At 49.1% G+C, this 13,009-nt stretch overlaps 2 protein-coding genes across 4 annotated transcripts in view; one reads left to right on the top strand and one right to left on the bottom strand.

The window, feature by feature from the left end:
- Positions 1-4,763, bottom strand: part of LOC134207791 (cytosolic carboxypeptidase 2-like) — a 277,167-nt gene extending 272,404 nt beyond the window's left edge. The window contains exon 1 of the mRNA XM_062683701.1: positions 4,115-4,763. Coding sequence (XP_062539685.1) covers positions 4,115-4,145 — 31 coding nt within the window. The 5' untranslated portion in view covers positions 4,146-4,763. The remainder of the gene's footprint in view (positions 1-4,114) is intronic.
- The window catches only part of LOC134207793 (glutamine-dependent NAD(+) synthetase), a 363,415-nt gene that overhangs the window by 271,788 nt on the left and 78,618 nt on the right, over positions 1-13,009 (top strand). The gene's annotated exons all lie outside the window — the stretch shown is intronic.

The raw sequence follows: 13,009 nt of genomic DNA, 5'->3' as shown, positions 1-13,009 counted from the left end.
GGATTCCCCTCCGGAATCGGTTAGGATTCCTCCGGAATCCGGTTAGGATTCCTCCGGAATCCGGTTAGATTCCTCCGGAATCCGGTTAGGATTCCTCCGGAATCCGGTTAGGATTCCTCCGGAATCCGGTTAGGATTCCTCCGGAATCCGGTTAGGATTCCTCCGGAATCCGGTTAGGATTCCCTCCGGAATCCGGTTAGATTCCTCCGGAATCCGGTTAGATTCCTCCGGAATCGGTTAGGATTCCCTCCGGAATCCGGTTAGGATTCCCTCCGGAATCCGATTAGGATTCCCTCCGGAATCCGGTTAGGATTCCCTCCGGAATCCGGTTAGGATTCCTTCCGGAATCCGGTTAGGATTCCCTGCGGAATCCGGTTAGGATTTCCTCCGGAATCTGGTTAGGATTCCCTCCGGAATCCGGTTAGGATTCCCTTCGGAATCCGGTTAGGATTCCCTTCGGAATCCGGTTAGGATTCCCTCCGGAATCCGGTTAGGATTCCCTCCGGAATCCGGTTAGGATTCCCTCCGGAATCCGGTTAGGATTCCCTCCGGAATCCGGTTAGGATTCCCTCCGGAATCCGGTTAGGATTCCTTCCGGAATCCGGTTAGGATTCCTCCGGAATCCGGTTAGATTCCTCCGGAATCCGGTTAGGATTCCTCCGAATCCGGTTAGGATTCCTCCGGAATCCGGTTAGGATTCCCTCCGGAATCCGGTTAGGATTCCTCCGGAATCGGTTAGATTCCTCCGGAATCCGGTTAGGATTCCTCCGGAATCCGGTTAGATTCCCTCCGGAATCCGGTTAGGATTCCTCCGGAATCCGGTTAGGATTCCTCCGAATCCGGTTAGGATTCCTCAGGAATCGGTTAGGATTCCTCCGGAATCCGGTTAGGATTCCTCCGGAATCCGGTTAGATTCCTCCGGAATCCGGTTAGGATTCCCTCCGGAATCCGGTTAGGATTCCCTCCGGAATCCGGTTAGGATTCCCTCCGGAATCCGGTTAGGATTCCCTCCGGAATCCGGTTAGGATTCCCTCCGGAATCCGGTTAGGATTCCCTCCGGAATCCGGTTAGGATTCCCTCCGGAATCCGGTTAGGATTCCCTCCGGAATCCGGTTAGGATTCCCTCCGGAATCCGGTTAGGATTCCCTCCGGAATCCGGTTAGGATTCCCTCCGGAATCCGATTAGGATTCCCACCGGAATCCGGTTAGGATTCCCACCGGAATCCGGTTAGATTCCTCCGAATCCGGTTAGGATTCCTCCGGAATCCGGTTAGGATTCCTCCGGAATCCGGTTAGGATTCCTCCGGAATCCGGTTAGGATTCCTCCGGAATCCGGTTAGGATTCCTCCGGAATCCGGTTAGGATTCCTCCGGAATCCGGTTAGGATTCCTCCGAATCCGGTTAGGATTCCTCCGGAATCCGGTTAGGATTCCTCCGGAATCGGTTAGGATTCCTCCGGAATCCGGTTAGGATTCCTCCGGAATCCGGTTAGGATTCCTCCGGAATCCGGTTAGGATTCCCTCCGGAATCCGGTTAGGATTCCTCCGGAATCCGGTTAGGATTCCTCCGGAATCGGTTAGGATTCCTCCGGAATCCGGTTAGGATTCCTCCGGAATCCGGTTAGGATTCCTCCGGAATCGGTTAGGATTCCTCCGGAATCCGGTTAGGATTCCTCCGGAATCCGGTTAGGATTCCTCCGGAATCCGGTTAGGATTCCTCCGGAATCCGGTTAGGATTCCTCCGAATCCGGTTAGATTCCTCCGGAATCCGGTTAGGATTCCTCCGGAATCCGGTTAGGATTCCTCCGGAATCCGGTTAGGATTCCTCCGGAATCCGGTTAGGATTCCTCCGGAATCCGGTTAGATTCCTCCGGAATCGGTTAGGATTCCTCCGGAATCCGGTTAGGATTCCTCCGGAATCCGGTTAGGATTCCCTCCGGAATCCGGTTAGGATTCCCTCCGGAATCCGGTTAGGATTCCCTCCGGAATCCGGTTAGGATTCCCTCCGGAATCCGATTAGGATTCCCTCCGGAATCCGGTTAGGATTCCCTCCGGAATCCGGTTAGGATTCCCTCCGGAATCCGGTTAGGATTCCCTCCGGAATCCGGTTAGGATTCCCTCCGGAATCCGGTTAGGATTCCCTCCGGAATCTGGTTAGGATTCCCTCCGGAATCTGGTTAGGATTCCCTCCGGAATCCGGTTAGGATTCCCTCCGGAATCCGGTTAGGATTCCCTCCGGAATCCGGTTAGGATTCCCTCCGGAATCCGGTTAGGATTCCCTCCGGAATCCGGTTAGGATTTCCCTCCGGAATCCGGTTAGGATTTCTCCGGAATCCGGTTAGGATTCCTCCGGAATCCGGGTTAGGATTCCTCCGGAATCCGGTTAGGATTCCTCCGGAATCCGGTTAGGATTCCTCCGGAATCCGGTTAGGATTCCTCCGGAATCCGGTTAGGATTCCTCCGAATCCGGTTAGGATTCCTCCGAATCCGGTTAGGATTCCTCCGGAATCCGGTTAGGATTCCTCCGGAATCCGGTTAGGATTCCTCCGGAATCCGGTTAGATTCCTCCGGAATCCGGTTAGGATTCCTCCGGAATCCGGTTAGGATTCCTCCGGAATCCGGTTAGGATTCCTCCGGAATCCGGTTAGGATTCCTCCGGAATCCGGTTAGGATTCCTCCGGAATCCGGTTAGGATTCCTCCGGAATCCGGTTAGGATTCCCTCCGGAATCTGGTTAGGATTCCCTCCGGAATCTGGTTGGGATTCCCTCCGGAATCTGGTTAGGATTCCCTCCGGAATCCGGTTAGGATTCCCTCCGGAATCCGGTTAGGATTCCCTCCGGAATCCGGTTAGGATTCCCTCCGGAATCCGGTTAGGATTCCCTCCGGAATCCGGTTAGAATTACCTCCGGAATCCGGTTAGGATTCCCTCCGGAATCCGGTTAGAATTACCTCCGGAATCCGGTTAGGATTACCTCCGGAATCTGGTTAGGATGTCCTCCGGAATCCTTTTAGGATGTCCTCCGGAATCCTTTTAGGATGTCCTCCGGAATCCTTTTAGGATGTCCTCCGAAATCCTGTTACGGTTCCCTCCGGAATCTGGTTAGGATTCCCTCCGCTCCGCTTTTGATAGGATTATGTTTCATGAGGACTTCGAGTAAATTATAAATATTAATAAATGATTTGAAATACTGCTAATAAAGAAACTTCTCTGTCATATTACGAAAACTATTTTGTCCAACATTGAATGTTCTTCCATAAATGGTAACAGCTGCCAGTGCCATCATTTGCTGTGTAGCAAAATCTGAGCTCCCGCCGATATTAATGGGACGTGTCGTGTTCTGGATACAAGCGAGTTGAGCATCATTTTTGGCAGAAACCACCCACACTCCATCGCCGCAGCACATCAGAACATTTGGCTTCAACCGTTCGGTTCTGTTTACAACTGTTGTAATCACGCAAGGACGATGACAGCAACCCGAATCACAGCGACCATAAAATAGAACAAAATTAACTTTGCCAGTGTTATTCCCTGCTTGCTGTTGCAATTGCACCGACGACGAACAACGACCCATCGTCAACTCAATCCTGTATATGAAGCGAAGGAGTATGCCATTTCTCAAATACAATCTCATCCCTTCCCGCGGGTACGGTTTTCGATTGCATGTGGCCACCCCAGTCGCGGGACCAAGTTGAACCCGGTTCTGATTTAAGTTCGGTTTTTGATTTATCATCCATATACTGCTACTGCGGGAACCAACAACCAACATGACATGTCTGATGACACACAGTAATTTCCCGCCTCTCGGGTCGAATCGAACCTCTGCACTGGCTGAACTACATTGACAGTTCATGTTATGCAACTGTTATAGAGAAGTCTTTGGCAAATCGAGTTTGCTGTAAGTTGGCTTATTACTTAATACAAATTCTATCCAGCTTTCATTTTTTTTACATATTCAAGCGACAACTAAATACATTATGAACTGGAAAACAATTTTAATAAAATTGTTTCGCGAAATACCCCAACCCGTGTGATGTCATTCTACGATCCGTTCAACAAAATTGACAATTTTCGAGAAGTAATGTAAGTTCTATACAAATGGTTATTGGTACTTACCCTCGTTGAAATTCACCGGAGCATCCATCATCTTGCTCGCCGGTTGTCCAATCAGCAATCTCCTCTGCTAAACTTTCATTTCGCTGCACCGGAACAAATTTGTGCAAAGTTGTCGTCTTGGTCTTCGGTGCAAATCTACTGTCCGGAACCGAGTTTGGTTGCATTCACATTCATACATGAAAAGGTCCCTCTCGACACACAGAAATTCAAACCCCCTCCCGAATGAGGGTGTCTTCTTTTCCGGTGCTGAATCTTCAATGTATGCAACCGGAAAGCAGTCCGAATTTGCTCGGAACGTGCTCAATTGACCTCGAGTTTCAATATTTGAATTTTAAATTAAATTTTCCGGAGTCCCGCACTTTTCCGCAGAGCACACTTTCACCACTTCACGCGCAATGGAGGACCACTCGGAACATGGAAATCAGTCGTTAGCTAATCATCGCGGCGGTTCTGTCTGGCACTGGTTTGTCGCTGCGGCACAGAGGATTTCGCTTATGACAAAAAAAAATAACTATGTTATACAACGTTTTTCGTTGTCGTTGTCGAATTTAACGAGGATTATGTTCTTCTTGTCCGACCGATTTGCATAATTAATTGATAATGCTTTCGCTCGAAACGACAAGACGATGGGAAAGCGGACGACCGAAATGGGCACTGCAACTGACAGATTGAATAAAAGATTAGCAAATTGTGGCATGTTTTCAATAATTTTTAATCAAGTAAAATTCTGTACAGACTGTCGCCTGCTTTGCTTTCTCGACAAATTTATTTACGATTGTGTTGAAAAACAGGCAAAATTATTAGGTTCCTCAACATTTCAAATCGGACAAACGAATTCGGAAACATTTCAATTCGGAAACTCTGCAGCAATTTGCCAATTCTATTGATACTGTTGATTATCAAGGTTAAACTAGTGAAAATGTTATTTCTTTCCAAACACGGTGAAAAATTCAAAAATAATGAATCTCGTTCATAAATCCCGAACACGGACATCAGATTGCAGTAAGGTACGGGGCTTTTGGCCCACTGCTTCATTTTCCCTGTGCATAAAAAGCCCTGTGTTTCGCATGCGCGCATTAATCGCTAAAGAGCTAAAATGTACATTCCGGCTTTGTAGCGAGGGCGTGAAAGTGATGCCGGTCAACATGGACCATCATTAATCCGTCGTGGAGCTCCTCGAGGTCCATAAGTATGAGCACTACACTCATGACCATCCCGGCACGAAGCCGCTCAAGGCTTTGCTGCGTGGACTCCACGACATGAAGGAGGTAGAGCTTCAAGCAGAACTTGAAAGTTGCGGAATGAAGCCAGTAGCCGTGCACAAGATCGCTCGTCACGACAAAGCGAGAAGATATCGCGACCAGCTTTACCTGATCCATCTGGAGCAGGGCTCGACTGCCTGGAAAGACCTGAACTTGGTTGGCGTTATAAATTACACCCTCGTTGACTGGGAGCGCAGTGCACCAACTATTTCAATTTCGGGCACGGCACTAGGAACTGCCGCATGAAGCCGCGCTGCAACAAGTGTAGCGAACCTCATCCGAGTGCGACAAGATGGAGGTGGTCGATCCCAAGTGCGCCAACTGTGGCGACAAACATCGGGTCAACACAAAGGGCTGCCCAAAGCGAGCCGAATTCCTGGAAATCCGGAAGAAGGCTTCCACCAGGACCCTACCGAAGAAGAACTGTGTTCCTGTAGTCAACGAGGTGAACTTGCCAGCCATCGCGGCTCCCCGTCGAGCGATTCCGATCCTCCCACAGAGCAGCTGACCCCAATATTCAGCCAACATGCGACCAAATCTACACTCTGGCCTTTGGTCATTGAAAATGGCTTCTAGATAGGGTCTGGCAAACTTGAACGCTTGCTCGCTCAAGAACAAAATCGTCGAGCTCAGCGATTTCCTTCAGGAGAAGGAGATTGACGCACCTTTCATCACCGAAACCCACCTGAAGCCCGAGGTAAGTGCAACAATTCCGGGTTTTGGCCTGGTGAGGTTTGATCGAACATGCTCAAGAAAGGGAGGAGTGGTAATCGCTTTGCGGAGCAACTTCACCTGCCGCCTGCTACCGGGCTTCAAGCTCAAAATTATCGAAGTCGTTGGAGTGGAAGTCACCACCTCTGTCCGAGTCGTCAAGTTCATCGTAGCTTACTGTCTCAAACCGGAACGGAGTCGTCTGGTGCAACGACGAGCTAGAAGGCCACTACACCATCCTGAGCCCTGACAGCCCTACCCGGTCGACATCTTCATCACGAAAATGAAGGATCGCGTCTCTTCCAGCCGATCGTCTTCCAGGAGCTCAGCTCGGACCACTATCCGGTGATGTTCCGCCATCAACTTCGGTGAATCGGCACGAGCTAACACGGCGTAATTATCACCAAGTCGACTGGGGTCGGTTTCAACGGTGCGTGGACGAGAACATCGACTACCAGTGGCATCCGGTGTCATCCGAAGACGTCGACGAGCAGCTGCACGACATCCAGGGGGCGCTATCTCTAGCCCGCGAACAGCATGTTCCAAAGATTTGATCCGTCTGCGAAATGTCACTCACAGGCAGTACCAACGTACTGGGCTGCCTGCGCTTGAGACCCGGTGCAATCGCATGACCAAAATTATCCAGGCCAGAATGGTGGACCTCAGAAATAGTATTTTTTTTAATTAGATCCGCGCTCTCCCAGACTGTGCTAAGCCGTTCTGGAAGCTAACCAAAATTCTAAAATTTAAGCCTCAGCCCATTCCACCTTTGATTCCTTTAGATTGTAATGGCTCCAAGGATCGCTTGATAACTTCTGCAGAGACGGTTGCCGAAATAGGTCGTCACTTCGTCAGCTCAAACGATCTTGGACAGAACATCGTCAGTCCACACGAAGCAGCCGTTAATGAGCATGCTAACAACCTCCATCTTATTCCCAACGACTACTCGGAGGAGTTGGAGATCACAACTGGCGAATTAACGGCCTATATCAAATCATCGAAGAACATGAAGGCCCAAAGCTTCGACAGTGCTCCGTTCTTCGAGCACCTTTCGCTGCTTTTTAATCAGTGTCTCCGTCTCAGCTACTTCCCATCGTCCTGGAAGTCAGCCAAAGTTATCGCCCCATCAGCCTTCTCTCAGGGTAATCCAAGCTGTTTGAAAAGGCGATTCACAGCCGGTTACTTGAGTCTGCCGAACACCCGAGGAACAGTTTAATTACCGATGCAGTCGATCAACCGTACACCAACTAACCCGAGTTACCAACGTCCTCAGACGGAACAAGTCTATCTCTAAAACATCCGCCATGGCCTTACTCGATATCGACAATGTATGGCATGATGGCCTGGTGTATAAACTACATCGCTACAATCTTCCCAGCTATCTGGTGAAAATCATCAACAAATACCTGTCGGCAAGGACATTCCGGCTCTTTACCAGCGGAGCGAGTCCCAATGCGCACAACAGGCGTCTCCAGGGCCGTATCATCGGCCCCCTGCTTTCCAATCTGTTCACCTTCGACATGCCAGAACCTCCAAAAGGCGGCATTCTGCCTCTGTTCGTAGATGACACCTCCATCGTCTACCAAGGTAGAGTTATCAGAGCGCTAGTGGCAAAACTCCAACGAAGCCTGAATGCCCAGACAAAGTACCTCACCAGCTGGAAGATCTGTATCAACGTGGCGAAGACCCAGGTCATCATTATCCCCCACTCTAAATCCCCTAAACATGTTCCGTCTGGGGACTGTAAAATTATCCTCAATGACACGACTGTGGAATGGGCCAATGAGGCCGACAACCTTGGCTTGTCCCTCGACAGCAAGTTTATTTTCCGGCAACAGGTTGAAAAAACGGTGCTTGAGGAACTTCCGGACGAAATCCTGGATGAATCTCCGGACTAAATCTTGGAGGAACTGTTGGATGGAATCTTGGAGAAAGTTCCGAATGAAACCCTGGCGGAACTTCTGGACGAAATCCTGGAGGAACTTTTGCACAAAACCATGAAGAAACTTCCGGACGACATTCTGGAAGAACTTCAGGAACGAAATTTTGGAGGAATTTCCACACGAGATTTTGGAGGAACTTCCGGACAAAATCCTGGAGGAACTTCCGGACGAAATACTGAAAGAACCTCCGGACGAAATTCTGGAAGAACTTCCACACGAAATCCTAGAGGAACTTCCGGACGAAATGCTTGATGAACTTCCGGATGAATTTCTGGAAGAACTTCCGGGCGAAATCCTGGAGGAATCACCGGACTAAATCCTGGAGGAACTTCCGGACGGCATCCTGGAAAAACTTCCACACGAAATCCTAGAGGAATGTCCAGACAAAATTCTGGAGGACGTTCCAAACGAAATCCTGGAGGAACTTCCACACGAATTCCTGGAGAAACTTTAAGACGAAATCTTGGAGGAACTTCTGGATGAAATCCTGTAGGAACCTCCTGAAAATAAATGAATTTTATCTAAACTGTAAGAACTCCGGAAAGAACTCTTAGAGAAACTTTTGTAGAAATTCATGAAGGAACTTCCGGATGAAATCCTGGAGGAACTTCAACATGAAATCCTGGAGGTACTTCCGGACGAAATTTTAGAGGAGCTTCCGGACGAAACTCTGGCGGAACTTCTGGACGAAATTCTGGAGGAACATCCGGATGAATTCCTGGAGGAGCTTCCGGACAAAACCCTGGAGGAACTTTCGAACGAAATCCTGGAAGAACCTATGGATGAAATCCTGGAGAAACTTCCAGACGGGGGAATTCTCGGACGACAGCATAAAGGAACTTCCGCACGAAATGCTTGAGGAACTTCCGGGTGAAATCCTGGAGGAACTGTTGGATGAAATCTTGGAGAAAGTTTCGAATGAAACCCTGGCGGAACTTCTGGACGAAATCCTTGAGGAACTTCCGGACAAAACCCTGAAGAAACTTCCGGACGACATCCTGGAAGAACCACACGAAATTTTGGAGAAACTTCCGGACGAAATCCTGGAGGAACTTCCACACGAAATCCTGGAGGAACTTCCGGACTACATCATAAAGGAACTTCCGCACGAAATGCTTGAGGAACTCCCGGATGAATTTCTGGAAGAACTTCCGGACGAAATCCTGGTGGAATCTCCGGAAAAAACCCTGGAGGAACTTCCGGACGGCATTCTGGAAAAACTTTCACACGAAATCCTGGAGAAACGTTCAGACGAAATCCTGGAGGAAGTTCCAAACGAAATCCTGGAGGAACTTCCGGACGAAACCTTGTAGGAACATCCTGACGAAAGCCTGGAGGAACTTTCAGTCGAAATCCTGGAAGAACTTCCGGACAAAATCCTGGAAGAACTTCCACACGAAATCCTGGAGGAACTTCCGGACGACATCATGAAGGAACTTCCGCACGAAATGCTTGAGGAACTTCCGGATGAATTTTTGGAAGAGCTTCCGGACGAAATCCTGGAGGAATCTCCGGACTAAATCCTGCAGGAACTTCTGGACGGCATTCTGGAAAAACTTCCACACGAAATCCTGGAGAAACGTTCAGACGAAATCCTGGAGGAAGTTCCAAACGAAATCCTGGAGGAACTTCCGGACGAAATCTTGTAGGAACATCCTGACGAAAGCCTGGAGGAACTTTCAGTCGAAATCCTGGAAGAACTTCCGGACAAAATCCTGGAAGAACTTCCACACGAAATCCTGGAAGAACTTCCACATGAAATCCTGGAGGAACTTCCGGACGACATCATAAAGGAACTTCCACATGAAATGCTTAAGGAACTTCCGGATGAAATCCTGGAGGAACTGTTGGATGAAATCTTGGAGAAAGTTCCGAATGAAACCCTGGCGGAACTTCTGGACGAAATCCTGGAGGAACTTCCGGACAAAACCCTGAAGAAACTTCCGGGCGACATCCTGTAAGAACTTCGGAGCGAAATTTTGGAAGAATTTTCACACGAGATTTTGGAGAAACTTCCGAACGAAAACCTGGAGGAACTTCCGGACGAAATACTGAAAGAACCTCCGGACGAAATCCTGGAAGAACTTCCACACGAAATCCTGGAGGAACTTTCGGACGAAATACTTGATGAACTTTCGGATGAATTTCTGGAAGAACTTCCGGACGAAATCCTGGAGGAATCTCCGGACTAAATCCTGGAGGAACTTCCGGACGGCATCCTGGAAAACTTCCACACGAAATCCTAGAGGAATGTCCAGACAAAATCCTGGAGGAAGTTCCAAACGAAATCCTGGAGAAACGTCCAAACGAAATCCTGGAGGAAGTTCCAAACGAAATCCTGGAGGAACTTCCGGACGAAATCTTGAAGGAACATCCTGACGAAAGCCTGAAGGAACGTTCAGTCGAAATCCTGGAGGAACTTCCGGACAAAATCCTGAAAGAACTTCCACACGAAATCCTGGAGGAACTTCCGGACGACATCATAAAGGAACTTTCGCACGAAATGCTTGAGGAACTTTCGGATGAATTTTTGGAAGAACTTCCGGACGAAATCCTGGAGGAATCTCCGGACTAACTCCTGGAGGAACTTCCGGGCGGCATTCTGGAAAAACTTCCACACGAAATCCTGGAGAAACGTCCAGACGAAATCCTGGTGGAAGTTTTAAACGAAATCCTGGAGGAACTTCCGGACGAAATCTTGGAGGAACTTCCGGACGAAATTTTGTAGGAACATCCTGACGATAGCCTGGAGGAATTTCCGAACGTCATCATAAAGGAACTTCCGCACGAAATGCTTGAGGAACTTCTGGATGAATTTCTGGAAGAACTTCCGGACGAAATCCTGGAGGAATCTCCGGACTTAATCCTGGAGGAACTTCCGGACGACATTCTGGAAAAACTTCCACACAAAATCCTGGAGAAACGTCCAGATGAAATCCTGGAGGAAATTCGAAACAAAATCCTGGAGGAACTTCCGGACAAAATCTTGTAGGAACATCCTGTCGAAATCCTGAAGCAACTTCCGGACAAAATCCTTGAATATCTTCCGGATGAAATCCTTCCGGTCGAAATCCAGGAGGAACTTCCGGACGAAATCCTCGAGGAATCCCCTGGTGAAACCCTGAAGGAACTTCCGGTTGAAATCCTGGAGAAACTTTCGGACGAAATCCTGAAGGATCTTCTGCATGAAATACTGGAGGATCTTCCGGACGACATCCTGGAGCAACTTCCGGACAAAATTGTAGAGAACTGTTCGTACGAAATCCTGGAGGAACTTCCGGACGTAATCCTGGAAGATCTTCCAAACGAAATCCTGAAGGAGCTTTCGGTCGAAATCCTGGAGGAACTTCCGGAAGAATTCCTAGAGACTTTTGCGAAGAAATATTTGGAGGAATGTCCAGAGCAATTTCTCAATCGAACGCACCCCATCGAACGCGTGGAAAAAATACTGAGATTTCGTTGAGGTACTTCTGAAGAAATTCCAGAGATTTTTTGACGATATCTACGATAATCAACGGCGTGACGCCGCCGCCGGTAAAATTTCAATGGGCCCACAGTTCTAATCTGTATCTGATTTCAAACGACAACCGCAATAAAATCCGTGTCGGATTTCGAATGATAACCGCATCGGATAAGCAGCGAAATTTGTGACGGATGTCTAACGAAATCTGGTCTCTTGGAAGGAGGCTTCCGAACCTCTTGAAAGGAGGCTTCCGAGCCTCTTGAAAGGAGGCTTCCGAGCCTCTTGAAAGGAGGCTTCCGAGCCTCTTGAAAGGAGGCTTCCGAGCCTCTTGAAAGGAGGCTTCCAAGGCTCTTGAAAAGAGTCTTTCGAGCCTCTTAAAAAGAGGCTTCCGGGCCTCTTGAAAGAAGCCTTCCGGGCATCTTAAAAGGAGGCTTCCGGGCCTATTGAAAATAGGCTTCCGGGCCTTTTGAAAGGAGGCATCCGGGCCTCTTAAAAAGAAGCTTCCAGCCATCTGGAAAGGAAGCTTTCGGACCAATTGAAAACAGGCTTCCGGGCCTCTTAAAAGGAAGCTTCCAGCCATCTTGAAAGGAAGCTTTCGGGCCTATTGAAATGAGGCTTCCAGGCATCTTGAAGGAGGCTTCTGAGCCTCTTGAAGGAGGCTTCCAGGCCTCTTGAAAGGAGGCTTCCTGAGCCTCTTGAAGGAGGCTTCCTGAGCTTCTTGAAAGGAGGCTTCCGGGCCTCTTAAAAGGAAGCTTCCAGCCATCTTGAAAGGAAGCTTTCGGGCCTATTGAAATGAGGCTTCCAGGCATCTTGAAGGAGGCTTCAGGCCTCTTGAAGGAGGCTTCAGGCCTCTTGAAGGAGGCTTCCAGGCCTCTTGAAGGAGGCTTCCAGGCCTCTTGAAGGAGGCTTGAGGCCTCTTGAAGGAGGCTTCCAGGCCTCTTGAAAGGAGGCTTCCAGCCTCTTGAAGGAGGCTTCCAGGCCTCTTGAAAGGAGGCTTCCAGAGCCTCTTGAAAGGAGGCTTCTGGCCTCTTGAAGGAGGCTCTGAGCCTCTTGAAAGGAGGCTTCCTGAGCCTCTTGAAGGAGGCTTCCGAGGCCTCTTGAAGGAGGCTTCCGGGCCTCTTGAAAGGAGGCTTCCGAGCCTCTTGAAAGGACGCTTCCGGGCCTCTTGAAAGGAGGCTTCCGAGCCTCTTGAAAGGAGGCTTCCGAGCATCTTGAAAGGAGGCTTCCGAGCATCTTGAAAGGAGGCTTCCGAGCATCTTGAAAGGAGGCTTTCGAGCCTATTGAAATGAGGCTTCCGAGCCTCTTGAAAGGAGGCTTCCGAGCCTCTTGAAAGGAGGCTTCCGAGCCTCTTGAAAGGAGGCTTCCGAGCCTCTTGAAAGGAGGCTTCCGAGCCTCTTGAAAGGAGGCTTCCGAGCCTCTTGAAAGGAGGCTTCCGAGCCTCTTGAAAGGAGGAACCGGAAAATAGACAAATAACTTTGATTGAAATTTTATCCAGAAGTTTCTCTCAGAAGCTTTT

This window comes from Armigeres subalbatus, chromosome 1, assembly GCF_024139115.2.
Source record: "Armigeres subalbatus isolate Guangzhou_Male chromosome 1, GZ_Asu_2, whole genome shotgun sequence".
NCBI classification, from domain to species: domain Eukaryota; kingdom Metazoa; phylum Arthropoda; class Insecta; order Diptera; family Culicidae; genus Armigeres; species Armigeres subalbatus.
Note: the sequence above shows the minus strand (reverse complement) of the source record. Positions and strands in the feature narration are given on the sequence as shown.